The 19,450-nt window shown below is 35.3% G+C and overlaps 1 protein-coding gene and 1 long non-coding RNA gene across 4 annotated transcripts in view; one reads left to right on the top strand and one right to left on the bottom strand.

Moving 5' to 3' along the window:
* LOC135202726 (uncharacterized) overlaps nt 1-18,702 on the bottom strand; it is a 32,887-nt gene extending 14,185 nt beyond the window's left edge. Inside the window, exon 1 of the long non-coding RNA XR_010311804.1 lies at nt 18,552-18,702. This is a non-coding gene — a long non-coding RNA (uncharacterized LOC135202726). The remainder of the gene's footprint in view (nt 1-18,551) is intronic.
* LOC135203087 (endonuclease G, mitochondrial-like) lies at nt 1,220-16,708 on the top strand. Of its 3 annotated transcripts, none has more exons than XM_064232703.1 (8): nt 1,220-1,357; nt 6,156-6,413; nt 9,154-9,347; nt 10,995-11,118; nt 11,260-11,372; nt 12,036-12,117; nt 14,963-15,061; nt 15,451-16,708. In XM_064232703.1, the coding sequence occupies exons 2-8, from the start codon at nt 6,192-6,194 to the stop codon at nt 15,553-15,555; spliced, it is 939 nt and encodes a 312-aa protein (XP_064088773.1). In that variant the 5' UTR covers nt 1,220-1,357; nt 6,156-6,191; the 3' UTR covers nt 15,556-16,708. The 3 variants fall into 3 exon arrangements, with proteins under 3 accessions (XP_064088773.1, XP_064088774.1, XP_064088775.1); XM_064232704.1 differs by lacking the exon at nt 1,220-1,357 and adding an exon at nt 1,437-1,573; XM_064232705.1 differs by lacking the exon at nt 1,220-1,357 and adding an exon at nt 2,813-2,834.
* Nucleotides 18,703-19,450: the final 748 nt, after the last annotated feature.

The raw sequence follows: 19,450 nt of genomic DNA on the forward strand, positions 1-19,450 counted from the left end.
AGTAAAATTTTCAGTTTCTACAGTGACTAAGAAACGAACCCACTTTCCTTCTCCGTTTCCTATATAAAGATTCCCTTTCCAAAACTGGTATATACAATGTTTGATCGTTTTGAATGTCCATAGTAAAAAAAATCTGCTTAAACCTTACTTTTCGTTACTTTAGTCAGATGTTACTGCATCTATATAATATATACTTTTGATTGAGATATATTTCGGTGTAATTCCTTTAGGCAGATCGGCATCACCCGTTCTTTGGAACTATGAATAACAACAACAGAGTGCACTAACCTAACAATGACCTAAGAAAAGGGTATCTTAATCTGGCAAAAAGGAAATGTCAAACTTGGGCTTATAAAACACCTCAGCCAACCTGCAAGCGAGGTCAGGTTGGGTTGCACTGGCTTGGCTTATTCTGGTTTATGAAGGTCAAATCATGATTAATTTTGCATGAAACGGTACTGTTGCATATCTCATCTGTTGAACGAATATGGATAAACCGTGGATATAACTCGCCAAAAACATCTTGAAACTGAGACAATGACAATGGGATTGTCGTAGAAACATTAAAAGACCATCTTTCCTCTTCCAAAGGTAAGAATAAAAGAATAAGAATAACGTGATGAATAGCATGTGCCACAAACAGGATAGATAAGTGGCACTGCCATTCATTTTTTGCATATATGAATATATCAATATCAAAATTCTTTTGAAGATATTGTGATTCAAAATGAAAAGTTACAAGTAATTATTCTTTGAGTCCTAGATACTGAACATGGTCAAATTTAAATAGAGAACCATAGATGCCGTAGAAGTCTCCACCTTCAGAGAACGACTGAAAAGGGCCCAGAGCAAGAAAAAACCGACGAAGAACATGGCTTATTACGTCAAACTTGTAGCTTGTTTTAGTTGTTTAGAGAACAATGCTGAAAGCACACAATTAAGTTCACAGCACGCAATGCTTTGAGATACAGACCTTGGTATGAGAACACTGGAAAAATTAAGCTAGAGCTAATGATAGGAAGGAATTAAAAGGGGAAGAAACTAGATGTTATATTGTGAAAAGGTAATGCAAAACTTAGCAGTTGAAAAAAATTATTGCTCAACGTTGTTCAACATACAATATAGCATAAATAACCTAATATGTAATATCTTACTATTTACAGATGAGTCTAGAGAGAAAACTAGAAAGACAAAAGTACAGTATTGTAGAAAATATAATTAAAAATACAACAAAGGGTAAAAATAAGATTATAACGACTTAGAGAGCTGTTTCAAAGAGCATACGTAATATTACTACTACTCTGCCGGTCGAACCTAGGAACTTTGATAACAAACATCGTGTATTTTAATGTCTGTTGTAAGTACTATATGAGACCTGTTTACTTTTGCGAGATAGCCTAGTTAATAATATAACACTTTACTTTCTAACCCGATTACGTGATTTATACAAAATTATATCCATTATATGTGGTAAAACAAACTCTTTGTTCCCCCCAGCGGTTTGTACCGAACGTGTATGGACGATCTTTTGTTTAATTGGTTACAGGCTCATACGTTTTGGGGAAAACTTCAGGTGAATTAAGTACCCCGGCCAGGAAAGTTGACCGGGATAGTGTACAAATCTGAACAAAGCTTCGTTAACAAAAAATGCATAGAACACTAGATGTAGCCTAACACATGCGAATTTAACCTAGGTAACCTAGCTACCTACTACTAGCTATGTAGCCTATACCTAGGTACTTAACCTACCCCAACGTAGAGTAAAGGCTAGTCCTCTTCAGAGCCTCGGCGTTGGTAACCCTAGTAGTTGTGACGCCAGATAACTCAATCAATCAGTCAATCTCTTCAATGCCGGCCAAACCTGTAATGCCTGAGAAACTGCTTAAGCTTCTTTTGACCAGAAATACATAGCCTAGGTACTATTGTAGTCAGGCTTCCGGTAGATACTACCTATACGCTACTAGGTAGGTAGCCATTCCGCGGCGGCTTACACTATGGCAGTTGCTGTTTTCTATGCAGATTTTACCTCCTGAACAAGAATTTTAAGTAGTAATATTAGGAAGACTGTAAATAGTAACCCCCAGGGGCCAGTACTAAACACAGCGAAATACATTGGACACCCCAATCCCTAGTGGATGTCGTATCCGCGGTTTACGTTCCTTGCAGTCCGTGCGGAGCTATTCTGTAGAATTACCAGCTTGCAAGTGAAGCATAGGTACCAACTACTAAAATAAACTTTTAGGTACTTTGTTCTCCCCAGTGTTTTATACCATGTATGGATGATCTTGTCGTTTGTTTGTGGGATTAGCTACCTAGGTTAAACAAGCGAGTGGACTGGCCAACTCACCGACTACCAAGGTTTTGGCCACCCTCCGAAAAAGTACTTTAACATGTCCTGACACCGGAGATGGTCATCAGTCTTGAGTTGTTGGTGGTGATAACAGGAGCTCAAGACCTCTACCTACTCTCCTTTCAAAGTACTTTCTCCAAAGTTAGAAGTTAAGGCCATATTTTAAGATTTAATCAGAGGGTAATGAAAAGGGTGGCCAACGCAGTGCCCACAACCCCAAAACGCTTTCGAAGTTTTTACTTACAACTCCTAATATTTCGAAGATTGATGCCATCTCAATGTTTGCGGAGTTGGTTGTGTCAACAAACTTCGTATTTCTTGTGCTAAATCCGCACACCACTTGTACCCATAGATACTGGGGCACTTTCATCACAACAATTGTAACCCCGACCCTAACCAGCACTTATTAGTACTTATTCAAGGGGACTATGGAATTCTTTGCGCCGTTTTGCGCTCTTCAATTGTTTATCAGTGTTGTCAATTGGTATGTGTTTACCCTCCAAACTGGTTATAAGACTTACACAAAAAACCAAAGGGAAATAAGTGAAATTAGCGTATCTATTCTATACGTATTAGGTACAGCAATTTTATAATTGACATGGCATTACTAGTGGAAAACTAAGAATTGCATGGAAACAGTTTGCAAATGCAACAGCATATGTGTGAAGCTCTACTAGATTTGCAATGATGAGTCTTTTTGCCGTCGTCTGCTCGTAATTCAGAAATATCTGTAATTTTTTGGTGTTACCTAATTTGGTTGCAAAAAAGGGATAATAGACATGAATTAAATAAACATTTTGAAGTAAAGTTAAACTAAATAATGAGTAAAGTAAACAATTAAGGGAATAAAGCTTTGCACCTCATAAGGAGTGCAGTCGTCTGCTGCTCGTAACTGTGTTTGCGGAGTGAGGGCTTAGGAACCATGAACAGCAACGTGGTTCAAGTGCATGTGGAGTGAATTAAGACCAAAGTGTGTATAATTACAAACAAATAAGCACTGTGGAGTTTCAGTTGTGATGGCAGTAAGGATAAAACCACCGATTACCAGGTAAAAATGATTTCAGTTCAAACCATTACCCCGGGAATAAAAAGTTTCATACTTTCAGTAATATAGGCAACAAAATGTTGTTTTATTGTGCTGATTACAACTTCAATCTTGAGTAAGATCAATAAACATTACATATATACACTAACGTTGTTCAAATGAGTGCTAGGAAGTCTGGGAAAGATGGTGGATTATCTGTGGTTAGACTGGCCAGCCACATGATTTCCGCCATATTGGATTTCAAAACTGCCTTGAAAACATATTTTACGAAGAGCTCATGTTCTTATTTTAGTTTGTATGGGGCTTTCATATATCATATTATGTTGATGAAACTTCAATCTTTTGAATGTATTCTTGTTTCACCAATTAAATATTGAGTGAATAAGGCCTGGCCAGCGCGATGACAATGGATTGTCCGCAGTTGTTTATCCTATACCTATGTTTTTGAAAAAATTTTGGGTATCTGAAGTACCCCAGGCAGGAAAGTTGACCTGGGTAGTATATAAATCTCAACAAAGCTTAAGTATTTAAAAAATGCATAGAGTATTAGATGTAAAACATGCTAATTTAACCTAACCTTCCATATCTAACCTACCCCTACGTAGGGTGAAGGCTGATCCTCTTCAGAGTGGGCCACCTGAGAAACTTCTTAAGCACTAAACGTAATACAATTACTACTTATAAATATGGGGTAAATGACCGAACAGCAACATACCTAGCGCCCACTGATCCTTGAATGTGGCCACCTTCCCAAAAAAGTACTTGAATTACTACTAGCTAACCTTAGCAAAGCCATTGTACATCAGATCAGGTTGTGCAATTTTTTTTTTTTTTTTTATAAACAAAGCTAACTCATTTCCTGTGTTAGTGCAGGCTACTCGTGCATTTACGTTGGCCCAGTGGTGAGTAGCCTAGTTGTAGTTGCCTATTTTATGAGTGGAATATAAAAATGGAGAGCATATGAATTGAGAATGACAGCGATGATGATGATGATGAGTTCTTGGGGAAAAAACTTATATTACTGAGGCTGCACTGGTAGCATAATTCATTTTGGTTGTAATGCTCTGTTTACCAGTAAATTCTGATGACTTTACCCTTAAAGTTATGTTTAGTGGCTAATTTGATGAAGGTATGGTTGTGCCAGATCATCATTGGCTTGGTATCAGAGATGGTTTTTTTGTTTGACCAAGAATTCTAACTTTCTTTTGGTGGAGGTCATGGTGCTGAAGGATTTCTGAATTAAACTTTTTTCAATACCAGTAAAGGTTTTCTTGGTTGAGTGTTCCATATTGGTGGGTGTCCCCATATACTATCTGTAAGTACACTTTGTAAATTGTACATTTTTCATCTTGCAAAATATAAATGTCTATTAAATAACCTGCCAAATGCATGTTCATTAGATATTTAATCATCTTGCCATGGTTTCAAGAAAATGTAGATTAATCCTGCTTGGATTTATTATCACACATCATGGGAAGATGCTCTATGATAAGGAATGCAATTTTTTTTCCCCACTGTCACCTGTTTTACCCAGCTTCACTTAGTACACTGTGTCCTGTCTGACTGGGCCTTTACCCCTACTGGATAAATTCCCTTTAATCTTCTTTACAGTTTTATATTGAGGTTGGGAATTGCAAGGTTTAGGCCTCTGTATGCTCATTTTCTATGATGGTCTGGGGCTGTACTGTTCTGTCAGTACTGAAGCATAAAGAAAACTATGAATACTTAAAATTACAAGTGTTTATGTACATATGTGTTTTTGTTATTTTACTGAAACATACATTTTCAACGCTACATTCACTCAACATTAAACCTAGCATTACTTTATAAAAGGGAGGAAAGTCAATCAGCATTAGTTAACATGTATTTTCCTGATAGTGAGTTTACCCATGTATATCAGTAGAAATGGTCATATTATTTTCATACACTCATCACCATTAACAATATGTATTACAAGATGTTTATGAATACTTAGCAGCGGCACGGAAGAATAAAATGTTTTGTACCTGGAAACAAACGGAATAGCTCATAATAAAAAATCCCCACACCTTGTCTGAGAGCTTTGCTGCTGAAAAATCCACACGTCACTGTGACAGTTTGGCATGTATGAGCTCTTGATCTATGCTCCTGTTAGTTTTGGTTTATATGGATTCTTGCGAGCTGTGTAGCGTTTAATGTGTTACTTTTCCTTGCTAGAAGGGTAATAGATGCTGCTGACTTATTTTTTCACATTAATTTATGACATAGACAAGATTAAGACTAGTATAGCTCCACAATATTCATGTTAAAACTATAGTGTACAGGTTAGTAGTCCAGACAACTGACAAATTTGGCTCTGTTGAAGATGACCTGAGTTTAGGTTAGAGAAGATTTTTTTGAATTAAAAATCTTGCTCTTAATTTGCATATATAAATTACTAGTTGAATAGTAAGCAATATAGTATCAGCATGTAAATTTATTTATGAATTTCACCCTCTTTTCTGTACTCTGCATTTGTCAAGCAGTGGTTTGTTTATTTGAGTGATAATAGCACTGGATTTGCCAACCAGTAGTTTGAAAGTTATAATACTACATTTGGTTTGAAAGATATAACTGAATTTGGTTTGAAAGATATAGCACATATGTAATACACTTGTGAAACAGTGGTTTGTTTATTTGAAAGATATAATACAGATACATGTACGTATCTTTATTTTAAGCTATGGATTTCTTTGTAAACTGTTGTTACCATGACTGATGTTGAAGCCTGTTCTTTTGCAGACGGTTTAGCTCTACTGCTTCATTAATTTTGAAAGAATGGCTGCGAGATTTCTGAGGAAAATATCAGGTGTGGCAGTAGTCGGAGGTGCCTTAGGCTTGGGGTGGTGCGTAGGTGCTTCTGACATTGGCAAGTCAGGGGTGCTGGCAGATTTAATGCCAGTGAAAGTATTTGCTGCAACTCTTCAGGGAAGTGTTCTCAAAACAGAAGTACAGGATGACATTCCATTGCCAGCACCAAATGCTCCACGTATTGCTCAGGTGCGATATATTCAATTTTTTCTTTCTATTGATGATTACAAGTAAATATTAAGGTATCATGTTATACAGTACTTAATGAGATCAAACTTATAATAGACACTTTTATAGGGCTGGAATGATGGGTTTGTGATTCAGATGTTTGAAAATTATGGAAGGACCATATCAAAAGAAATTACAGACTACTAGAGGGAAAGAAGGGGAATGGGTGGGTATGGAAAGTGAAACAGTGCTCAAGGGTTTGCCCAAATTATTTATATTGTTGTGAGATGAAAACTGGGAGGAGGTAAAGTTAGTGGAGTTACATCATCCAAAACAGATAAAGTCGAGTGAGCAGTTAATTGTTTAGTGAGGAAAACTTACAAAATCTGGATTTTACAAAGATGCAAAAATATTTTACAGTTTTTGTTATATATAGGCATAAAATACAATTGATGTACATAAGAAACAAAACTTCGAGGTAAAGAAATACATAGGTAAGAAGGAAAACTTAAATTAACCCACAGTTAAGTACTGTACAAATTTGACGATTTTTACTCCTTTATATCAGTATTATAGGTATAGAGTGATAAAACAGTAAATGTGTAGAAAAGTAAAAATACTTGGGTAATAGATAAAAATACATTGTAAATGTACAGCACAATATAACAGCCTGTTTATGAAAATTGAAAGCATGCTGATCAAATCGGTATATAGTACAATGTAAAAAATGGGTTCCCGGGTAAGGCAGACGTTAAATCTCTCTTTTTAATTCAAGTTTATTGCCTTTCAATGGAAGTTGTCTAGATCATGAAAGTTTCACTTTAATTTCAGTAAATATAAATAATAATATTGTCTTTTAATTAGTCATTATTTTTCAGGTTTTTTATTTTTTACATTATTGGACATGTCTTTTGTACATTGCTTCACTGTAGTGTCCTATAACAAAATCACATCATGAGTCTGCCATTTTATCTGTGATTCCTATAGGCTGTCCTGGCATTGCAGAGGCAGTTTCTTTTTGTAGCAGACAGAATTTATTCATCTATTGTAAGTTGGTTTTCACTCCTTGCTTTTAAAAGACATACGTATCATAGTCTGCAAATCAGTGGACAAGTTCCATGACAGACAACACAGTGCAGCTTTCATGTGTTGTTATGCCATTGTCATCACCATCAACAGCATTATTGTGTGAGATTTTCTAATTATGTGGGTAAACAGGAATAGAGTTTTCTCCACTGCCTTCTGTCTGGTAAACTTTATATGTGCATTCCATGTGGTTTTGGGTTCCATCTTTGCCATGTCTGGCCTTTCCTGGCAGTCTTTGTCTGCAATTCTGACTAATTGCTCTGCAGCCATTTTATCACATGATTGATGTTTTTTGATATCCAAACCAGGGTCATCTCCTGTGCAGTCCCTGGCCTGCTTGAATCCAGTAGCCCACTTCTCGGTGGTGAAATCTTAAGGAGAGTACAGTACTCACAAAGTGAGTTGACTATATCAGATGGATATTTAGGGGTCATACCATTCTTTCTTAAGTACTTAATCACGATGCCGACTTCAGTAGTATTTACTATTACTGTACCACTGGTTATAGGCAGATATTTGGGTTATTGTGTATAGTCATGGTAGGGGTTGTAGTATCCAGTAACACCAAAAGTTGTTCTTACACTTTTATTCTTAATGGATGAATGGGGGGGGGGGGTGGGGGGGGGGGACAGTTTGGATAATCCTTGGACTGTTCATTAAGACTACTTCTGTCTATTCCATTTTTTGGGATAGCATATGAGAACTGACTATCATGGATGAACCATATGTATATAAATTTTTTTGCTAGAAAGTACAATACGTAACTGACTATCATGGATGAACCATATATACTATATATATATATATATCAATATTTTTTTTTTACTATGGAGACCAGTGGGGCAGATAACATGATAACCCTATGTAACCCAAGTCTGGGGGTATTAGAAGACTGAAAATAGTATGAACTGTATTTTTAAGTCTTTGCATGAACATAAGATAAGTTTGATTCTTTGCACTATAAAGTTTTGGATGGATGTCATAGAGTGTGGGCCAAGAAGTTGTATTATGATTAAACTGCATTATATAGTACTACTGGTAATCTTCTTAGACACAAATGTATGTTATGCAGTTGTATTCCACAGGAAAATGAAAGGTGCTTTTCTTAAAATATGCCTGACAGTTTCGTTCTCCAATAGACCTCTTCTTGGAGCGTTTATTAAGGTAAAGCTCTAAGAAGAGGTATAAAAGCTTCAAGGAGAGGTCCATTTGAGGACAGAACTGATGGGCATATTCTAAGAAAAAACACCTTTCACTTTGCAGTTCCTATGTGGAATACAACTGCACTGCATTGTATTTAATTGGCGTTGAAGTATGGACTGATCAGTGTTTTTTTTTTCTTTTTTTACTTGTTGGCTTTAAAGGACTGAGAATTTTTCAAGATATTGTACATATGTTGAAGTTGGGAATTTTTAATTTTGAAAAATATAGATACTACTGTAATAAAAAAGTGAGTACCTTGTTCACTAAATTTCACAAACATCCTATTGGCATTTTTTTTTAAAGGCAGTGTAGTAGAATGACTGTATGCTGTATATGCTGTGACTATCTTTCTTCAACTGCCAGTACCAATTATTAGTTATTAATAATATATACTGAATTTGTTAATTAATACCATGTATTAAAAAGATTTTTTTTTTTAACTCATTTGCTCCCTTCAACTTTTGATCAACAGATTATGAGATTTGGCTTTCCAAGTCTTGCAAATGTCCGGTCTCTGGATGACTTTGTCGTAGGTTATGATACCCGGAACCGAGTTCCTTACTGGGTATGCGAACACTTAACAAAGGAAAGCATAGCCAAAAATCCAAATGTGGAAAGAGCTAAGTGTGACTTCCACGAAGATGCCTCTATTCACCCGTACTTTAGGTAATGAACTTGGAGGTATTTGCACTTCTTACTCACTTATGAACTTTAAAAAATACTTGAAGTCTTGTTTAAGATAATAACATTAATGCTCAATTGTTTGTTTTACCTGTTTAGAATCTTTTATTTTGTATATTTACATAAGTTAGATACTGAACAGTATTGGCTCTTGTTGTACCAAAGGTATTTACTTCCAATGTATGTTTGAAGTTTTGAAAATATGAAAATTCATTTTTTAAGGTAATAATATTAATGCTCAGTATATAATCTTTCTTTTGTTAAATACTAAACAGTATTGGGAAAAGTTTGCAAGTTGTGTATGTGAACCATCATATGTGAACAGTGTTCCACAACTTGGTCTTTTTTGAACCTGACAATATTAAGTTTTGAATCCTAGGCTCCATAAGTAATGAAGATGCTGGGGTTGAAACTCTAAATCTTAGCTTGCTTACATATTTACATATATTTGTAAATATGTATAAATATTTAGCTTAAGGTAGCAAATATAATTAACATTTGTAACATGCTAGCATTACTTCAAGCAGTTTGTAACATGCATTAGGAAATGAGTAAAAGAAATACCTACAGAACAGTTGGAGTTTATTGATGGGAATTAATGTACAGTAATTATTATTATAAAAATCTCAATGAGGTATAGTTGGTGATAGTTCTTGTTAATTTTTTCTTAGTATTTTTTATAATATTTTTCATATGTCGAATCATGGCCATTCCATTTAATTTGTCTTGAATATTGTTGAATTCTCTGTTGTTGAAATATCTTTGGAAAACCGAAAAAATTATTACACATATTTCTATACAGCAAAAGAAATACTAACTTGAATAGGCATTCAAAGTGAATTATTACTAAGGAACGCTAAATGTGAGGTGGCGGCACATACAAAATTGCTAAGTGGCCTAAATCTGTAGAGTTAGGTATTTAATTCATTCAAGGAAATAAGCAGATGAGGAAAAAACAAATAAGTAGGCATAAGGGAAGAGGTTGAGTAAAATAACAAATGCAAAACTAATGCAAAGGCAAGAAATAGAAGAGATTGTAAGTCCATGACCACTAATATTAGTCTTGGGAGATGCAGCACGTTGACGATTGAATGCAGTTACATGTTCTGACCATGCACCAATTTTGTCTAGATCTACCAACTTTTTTTGATGTTTTATTATCAAAATTTACCCCCTTTTTTTGTCTGGAACAAGTGGAAAGTGTGAAATTACATAGCAAGCTTTCTCAAACTAGGTTGCTTATAAATTATTGTGTTTTAAGGATAAAAAAAAGACAGCAGAAATTAAAATAAAATTATAATTACATTGTAAGGTGGAGATATGCTAATGGAAGTATGTTGTATAACCCTTCAAGACACATGGTGGCTTGGCAGTTTGTAATAGAGAACTATATTTTGAAAGCTTCTGTAATACTATATGGTACGGTATACTGGTACCTGTCTGTAAAAGTAAAGCAATTCCAGATAACTTCTCAATAGATACCATACTATGTTAATTGTAGCAACTGTGGGTCTGTTTGATATTGTTTAGAAACGGTGCATGCAGCGTATGGGATGTAGATTTTATCAAAGTTTTCATGAGTTGACTTGTCATTGGACATTTTTACTTTTTGGAATCTGAATTTTCTTGTAGATCTGAGAACAGCGATTACAAAGGCAGTGGTTTTGACCGAGGCCACATGGCAGCAGCAGGTAACCATCGTTTGACACAGGAGATCTGTCATCAAACCTTTTTACTCTCCAATATGGCTCCTCAGGTATTGATAATGCTCTTTCTGCTATGATAAATTGAGATTTGAAGTTTAATTTTACATAGATCTTATTAAAAATCCATTATGAGTTTGCTACATTTGTAGAAAATTATTTCAGTTGCTTTCTAAGCAGTTGAATTCTTTCAGGTTGGGAGAGGGTTTAACAGAGACAAGTGGAATGACTTGGAGCAGTATTGTAGGAAAAAAGTATTTGACAGTGCTAATGTTTATGTCTGCACTGGTCCTTTATTTATTCCCAAGTAAGTTCCATTGTATTATTATTAGTAAGTTGTTAGAGTTTGCTATGCTACATAAGTTGTAGCTAGCCCATAAGTATGTTGGATAGACAAATCTGTTATAGTATTATTCAAGACCATAATATTTGCTTCTTATTTAGCAGTGCAAATAATTTTATGAAATACACTAGTACACAATATTGAGATGTGATATTTTGTATCTACATATTGTCAAAATCTATTACGTATTGCAGAAAATGTTAGTTTACTTATAGGAAAGGCTTCTAGTCATTCATTTTTCATTTAGAATGGAGTGGGATATAGAATTTAGGCCAAAGGCCTAGTGCTCGGACCTTTGGGCTCATTCAGTGCTGAATGGAAGTTGACAGTAGAAGGGTTTGAAAGGTGGAAAAACTCGCAGTTGCACTATGAAACAATTGTTGAGAAAGGGTGGAATGCAAGATGGAAGAAAGAGAATATGAATGAAGGTACAGTAATGATAGTGAAAGGAGTTGCAGGTAGGAGCTGAAGGGATACTACAAAGAGCCTTTTAAGTAATACCTACAGTACACCACGTGAGTTGCAGTGACGCCACTACTCCTCAGGGGAGAGACTTCTTTATGACCAAATTCAGAAATAAAAAGAATTTTAATGGAAATAATTCATTAGTTTTCTCTGTTTCTGCAGGCGAGAGGAGGATGGCAAACTGTATGTCAGGTATCAGGTTCTGGGCCAGAATCATGTGGCTGTTCCTACACATTTTTTTAAGGTAATTATTACTCTAGATCTTCTGTTGGGCCCTATAGCATCAGGCTGCATTTCTTCATGTCTTTTACTAATTATCCATTGCTTTGCCCTCTTCAGCCTAGCTGTCCAACTTATTTAACTTTATATCACTCAGATTTTCATCTCTTCCTTCCTTGGGTGCCTCCCCATCTTACTGTTCAATGTCTTGATTTGTTCCAGTTTTCACCTCCATTTATGGGGAAAATCCTTTGCATATCCATATATGTATCTATTTTATAATAGTATTGATAATCTTCTTGCTTTCTTGTTTGACTATTTTAGAAATTTTTACTTCTCCAGTGTATGGCATTAGGTTAAGATTGATACAGTAGTACCTCGAGATACGAAATTAATCCGTTCCGAGGCGCCCTTCGTATCATGAGGTTTTCGTATCTTGGACCACATTTTACATGTAAAATGGCTAATCCGTTCCAAGCCTCCAAAAACACCCCCAGTTAAATTATATTTCCAGGCCTAAAACACATGTTCTAGGGTTACGACGCCGATCCGACGGAAGAAATATGACTCCAAAAAGGCAAAATACTGTACATACTTGAGTAATATTCAACTGCATGTAATTTTCAACCCCATTTTTACTGCATATATTAGGACTTTAGCATATGTCCCTTAGCAATAAGCCTAGCCTATGTTAGCGGTTGCTACTGTAGCCTAGTCTATGATTCTGACATCTAAACTTAAGAGCTAAAAGCTTAGAATATGCCAATAAAATGTATAAATGATCAGTAGTACTCATTTCAAATTAATTATTAATTAATCATTAACTATAATACACAAACAAACAAAAAAAAACCTTTCAGTCGATTGTTTACATTCAGCTCTTACCCGTCTTACGAGTACCGAACGAACGCCAAGCAATCATTTTTCCTAGCACACAGTAAGCCCATAAATTTTCATTAGTATCTCTCTTTAACTAATGAAACTACCAAACAGTATAAGAACCATTCATTTCTATTCTTTATTCCATCTTTACCTAATGGAAAATACCGAGTTATGACAGCTATAATGAAACAATACGTAACGTGACGTAATATTAAAAACAGAAGAAGAATTCTAAAAAATACGTTTTTTTTGGCAGTCTGATTTATTTTAATTTTATGATATCTAATTCACAATTTTTTTTTATTAAATGTTATTGCATGTACTAATTTCAAATAATATTAAGTAACCATTAACTATAATAAACAAAAAAAAAAAAAGCTTCCAAACTTCTGCATCCAGCACTTACGAGTATCGAACGATCACCAAGCAATCACTTTACACAGTAAGCCATAAATTTTCATTATCTCTCTTCAACTACTGAAAACTACCAAACAGTATAATAACCATTCATTTCTATTCTTTATTCTATCTTTACCTAATGTTTTTTTTTTTTATTAAATGTATCGCATGAATAAGTTTTTCAATTTACAGCATCCTTTTACCAATAGAATACTTAAAGCACAGGGGTAGATGCTGACCAATAGGGAAGCAGGACCTTATGGGGTGACTAGCATCAGAACCAATGGGAGAGCGGGAGGATGGTGGCGAGTTTACTCAGTTGGCGGCGCGGGAGTTTTAAAATTGTTCTCGGTGGTCCGGGCGAATCTCGGACTTTACAGCAACAACCTTTCGTATCTTGAAAACTTTTCGTATGTGAGCTGTAAAATTTTTCGTATTTGCTTTCGTATCTCGAGTTTTTCGTAAGTTGAGCCTTTCGTATATCGAGGTACCACTGTACTTCAAAACAACCTAGGTAACTATGCAAATGCAACTTGATGGTTTGGTTAAACAAATTATAAGAATACTGTGATGCAAGTCCTAGAGATTTTACTAGAAATAGGACATTACCTGTACAAAAATATCCATTTGCCAGTTATTTTTTAATTTTGTTTGTGGTGATATGTGAAACCTCTGTGTACTTTGAAATTGAGGTTATTCAGAAGAGTTTCCATCTTTTGTAGATGCTATCATGTTTACTATAAGCATAATTGAGGTTGACAATTCCAGGTTCTGTGGAATTTTCTCAATTTATTTCAGATCTTGCTTGTTGGTGCAGTTTAAAATCATTGATGATGGTAATGATGTCTAAATATGAGTTATGTTTATAGATATTGACTTGTGAAACAAGGCATTTTCATTTGTTACTTAAGTTTATTACTTTGTATCATCTGAGTAAGGTTATTTGGACTTGTGCTTATTTACAGGAGGAGGAGAAAGTTCTTCCTACCTAGCTGTGTAAATTTTTCTCAACTTCCTCTTGCTGTGGTTGAAATCCACTAATAGTGAATGAGACCTAATTGCAGCCCTTGACAGTCAGAGTTTTGACTCTTTGATTCTGTTGAACTTTTCAAAATGTAGTATTTAAATAAAACAACATGTTTTGCTTTATTTGTACTCTTTGATTCTGTTGAACTAAAAATGTAGACAATTCCTTGTTGGATGAGTTGGTTTTTTGCACTCAGCTACTAATCCAGTGGTCCGAAGTTCAATTCTCAGCTCAGCCAACGAGGAATCAGAGGAATTTATTTCTAGTGACAGAAATTCATTTCTTGATATAATGTGGTTCGGATCCCACAATAAGCTATAGGTCCCGTTGCTAGGTGACCAATTGGTTCCTAGCCACGTAAAAATATCTAATCTTTTGGGCCAGCTTAGGAGAACTGTTAATCAGCTCAGTGGTCTGGTTAAACTAAGATATACCTTAACTCAAAATGTAGTATTTAAATACATGTTTTTACTTTATTTTTGTAGATAACTTTGCTGTGTTTACATAGTAAAAACCTGATCATTAACATATCTGTCAGTATACATGCCTCTTTCTATGGTAGGTCATGGTCACAGAGACAAACGCAGGAGAGCTGGAATTGGAGTCCTTCCTCTTGCCAAATGTTGCTATAGATGATGCCACTCCCTTGTCTACTTTTTATGTAAGTATTTTTTATAAGATATAGTAAATATTCACAGTAATTATTTTGAAGAACAGAAATAGTTTAGACTGCAGCAGAACTCCAGGTTAGAAGGAATAAATTTGAGCCCAATGAACTGAAATCAGGTGAGATATCAAGAACTATTACAGGTACGTAGTTGCATGTTGATGGTATGCAAGGAACAAGTTCACCTCATGTAGAAAGTAATTTTTATTTACTATCATGCTTTTAAAAGTATATCACTTTAAGAATGGTGTATTTATCCTGCTTGTTAGTTGTTAGAGATACTATTTGAACAGTGCCTTATTCTCTGGTTTACCTTTGGATTTCAAAGGTATTCAAACCCAATATGGTCTTTTTTTTTATAAACGTGGTGATTACAATTTCAGGTGCCCACAGAGGTGATAGAGAGAGCATCTGGCCTCCTGATGTTTAACAAGATTAATCGAAGTAAGTTCGCAAAAATAAATGGGCAGAAAGTTGGTTGGTTTTAATTCCGTTGGTAGACAATTTGTTTGAGAATTTTAATGTTGATTATGTTGAACATGTTTTTCTAATGATGAAATTAAGTCTCATGCAGCTTAATTTGATGATTAATTTCAGAAATTTATGAATTTTTTTATTTGTTATTTCATAAATACTTGTAATATGAAGCATACAGTTGCCCTTTAGGAATAATTGCAATTGCAATCTTATAGTACTGTAGTTATTACGTACTTAGTTTCTAGTCTAAATTAATTCAGAATTTGTTATATTTGACGAGTACAGTTTATATAGTCTTACTTGTGCACGTATAGTGTATTAAGTGTCAATATATTTTTGTTTCTTATATAAACTTGAAAGATATGAAGTTCCTATATAAACTTGAAAGATATGAAGTCTGAAATATGTACATATGATTTTTGTAAAACCTTAATAGTACAGAAAGCTTGTTACTGTTTTTATGCATTGTACAACATATGGGGTGTAAATGGTGATCTCTAAATTTTGTTATAATGCAAGGGAATACCGCTCAATTATATAGGATTTTGAGCTTAGTTTGGAAACTTGTGGTTATGGGGAGATAGCTGGAATCTAACTTCAATTCCTGAAATTATTATTGTCGTTAGGTAACCAACTTGTGTCATCCTGGTTAATTCTTTTATACACAAATTTATCTAAGAAAAAAAAGTTTCCCTTAAATAAAAGAGAGCTTTTCTTCTCTGTTATATTATGGATTAGGAGGTTGTGGAGAATATGTTTTTAAGAAAAATGTGCATTTTGCACTCTAAGGTGTATTGGCTCTGAAGGCTGAGGAAAATTGAAATGTTTTCTAATTGGAAACTATCATGAGCACACTTTAAATGTACTGTAATATTGAATTATTATGTGGGCTACTTAGGAATAAATAAAACTATTTCCTTTCATAAAATACAGTATAGCTAAATTATTAGGGTCCCTGTGAGTTTTTCATAACATTACAAGCTGGCTTTCTTGTGTTATCTCATGTTAAGAGTTACTGATCATCTTATTGTAGTAAAGATGATCTGTTATATTTTTTCATTAAATAGTGATCTAGTCATTTTGTATCAAAACAGTGTTGCTGGCTACTGACTTGGGAAAAGGTTTTGTAAATAATGAAAAATAAAAGAATGATCTGTTGACTTAGTTTGTGATTTCATTTTCTTTTGTCTGCTTTACAGTGCAAGTTAGATACTGTTGACTTTTTGTAGGTTGGTCATCTTGTTCTTGTAGAATTGTATAGTGTGTCTTCAATTATGGTGGGGATCCATTCCAGCACTGCGCTGTAAATTGATTCCTCAGGAAGTCACTGCATCAAGTTACAGCACCATAAGCGCCGTCAACTTTATGCCTATTCTTGCCATTAGCATCGTCAACACCGCTTACGGCGCCATAACTTGATGTAACGGCCCTGTAAAATACCCTTTGTAATATTGGATTACTGTAAGTTGAGGATGCAATGTATATTTTAGCCAGCTGTACCATCTGAATTTTTTGTGATTTTATGTTCCAATTGCAATCCTCCTATATAAAATGCAACTTTTATACAAATATATTTTTTCTGGGCACAGTAAGATAGTTTACAAGTTCAGAACTCTGCAATTCTCAAGTACAAAGCACCATAATATACTTGTTTGTAATAGACTTGATTATTTATGTATAAAACAAGGGTCAAGTTTACAGTGTTCAGTACTTTAAAATAATTTTACAGATTTGCATGTGCAAGCATCAAAACCCACAATAAATTCAAAAGGAAAAACCCAAAGTTTGATATACAGGTACCTTAAAGGAATATGGGACTATTGTCAAGGGACTGTGAAGATCACAGCACCCTCAAGGAATATGGATGCTGGTGCTTGGTAAGTTGCCTTGTAGGGGGAAAGTGCTGTCCAGTGGTGCACTGTAAGCATTAGTATATAAGGTTATTTGCAACATCCCTTCTGCCCACAGATGCAACCCCCTGTAGGGGGTTAGTGCCATCGGCACCTCACTAAAATTCTTTGCCGAGTCCCTTCGGCTCCTAGCTGCAACACCTTTCATTCCTTTTACTGTACCTCCATTCATATCTTTCTTCTGTTTTACTATCCACCCTCTCCTAACTATTATTTCATAGTGCAATTGCCAGGTTTTCCTCCCATTACACCTTTCAAACCTTTTTAAAACTCAATTTGTTTCGGTGCTGAATAACTTCATAGATCCCAGTGCTTGGCCAGTGCTGGGTGTTTAGCCAAATTTTATATTCCATTTTGATGAGAAAGGCAGCACTATTTTGTTAGACTTTAATCTTATTATGAATAATGGTATGAATTAGGCCTACACTGATTTCAAAACCGCAAACCTTAAAGATGACAGAAGATACCTTGTGAAAGTTGGCCAAACTAAATATCTCTCGGTGATGGATCAGAACTATAATTATCAACGTCAAAAGAAAGAATACTACTTGCTCAAGCAGTACTATATAGGCATCAGGAAGGTACAGATTCCCAAGCACAACAATATGAAAAACAATATGAAACTAATGGTATGACAAAATCTGAAGCCCAAGACACTATCATAACTATTTTTAGATATTAAAGCCTTGAAAGTATTGTCAGACATTCTGGTTCATTTAATATGATGTCACTCGTGCAAGGTGAATCATGAAATAACTGGCCAGTATGAGAATTGCTGGTCAATAACGCCATGGTTTTTCCAGCACACACAACCCTGCGAGGGCATAAGGCCAGCTGAATCTCTAACAAATAAACACACTTAATTTGCTTTTGGGAATAGCGTATGACCTTTAAAAATAAGTTGCTTATTTGCATGCTGCACAATCTCCCCCACCCCTTTTTTTTCCCCCAAGACCAAAATCGAATGTCAAAGGGAATTGCTGTTGGGAACAGTAACCCTAAACATGATAGACCTAAGGTCACTGAAATTACTATGAAAAACTCTCTTATTGGGTACTTAAGCTAATAATAATAATAAAAACAGGCGTTGTACGTACCTAGTCTCCAATACCCAAGGTAAAGTACGTAGACTAAAGGTAATGCTAACTGCAATTTTGATATAGTCTTGATAAGATACGAAAGAGGCCAAGGAATGAAATAAAGTTATCATTCCAAAGAATGCATGATGATTATTACTCATGCGGTGCAGAAGACACTGCTTCGTTTATGAGACAAGTATAAACGTTAGGTTTAGTTCTGTAATGTATTGAGAAACACTACTCTCTCATTCTACTATGTTGAACCTTCTGGGAGTTGTTGTAGAGATCTCCCGCCATCCACAAACTGGGAAGCAAGGATAAGCATGGGTCTCCTTACTTGTAATTGATATACCATAATAAAGTACGTGAATGACCACCCTGTCTTCTTAGGACCTAAGTACTAAAGGACAAGAATGCAACAGTGGCGACGAGGAAGAACCCAGTGTACGAAGAGGTATGTCACATTGAAGGAGAGTTAGTGTACCAACGACAGCCGGCCGTATCTAGCCTAGCATACCAGTTTCAGGGGCCTGGCCAACGTCCAGACTCCAGTATTCGAGTAGCCTGAATTCAGCTGTATTTGTTGGGGACTACCGAAGTTCCATACCCTGTCAGGAAGGATGGCAGCAGCAAGGACGACCGACAATTCCCGAGTTTAAAAACACCCGATAAGTTGGAATTATCTTGTTGGCTGGATCTATTTTCCATGAATTGTGAAGTAAATGAAGTAACAGAGGCGACAGCAAAAAGGGCTTTGTTGCTTTCTTCAGTTGGAGTAGTGACATTTTCCACTATCTTGTAAGTTAACAGCACCGAAATTGCCGTCTGCAGTTCCATTTGATGACCTAGTAAATCAACTAAAGTCGCATTTTATAACAAAACCAAGTTATCATAGAGCATTGTGTGATTTCCTACAG

This window comes from Macrobrachium nipponense, chromosome 33, assembly GCF_015104395.2.
Source record: "Macrobrachium nipponense isolate FS-2020 chromosome 33, ASM1510439v2, whole genome shotgun sequence".
NCBI classification, from domain to species: domain Eukaryota; kingdom Metazoa; phylum Arthropoda; class Malacostraca; order Decapoda; family Palaemonidae; genus Macrobrachium; species Macrobrachium nipponense.

Excerpts from the sequence above, each read along its gene's own strand:
- LOC135203087 (XM_064232703.1), top strand. The coding sequence starts at position 6,192 with ATGGCTGCGAGATTTCTGAGGAAAATATCAGGTGTGGCAGTAGTCGGA. Across the intron at positions 6,414-9,153 it reads ATGCTCCACGTATTGCTCAG|ATTATGAGATTTGGCTTTCC; the intron begins GTGCGATATATT and ends TTTGATCAACAG. Across the intron at positions 15,062-15,450 it reads CTCCCTTGTCTACTTTTTAT|GTGCCCACAGAGGTGATAGA; the intron begins GTAAGTATTTTT and ends TTACAATTTCAG.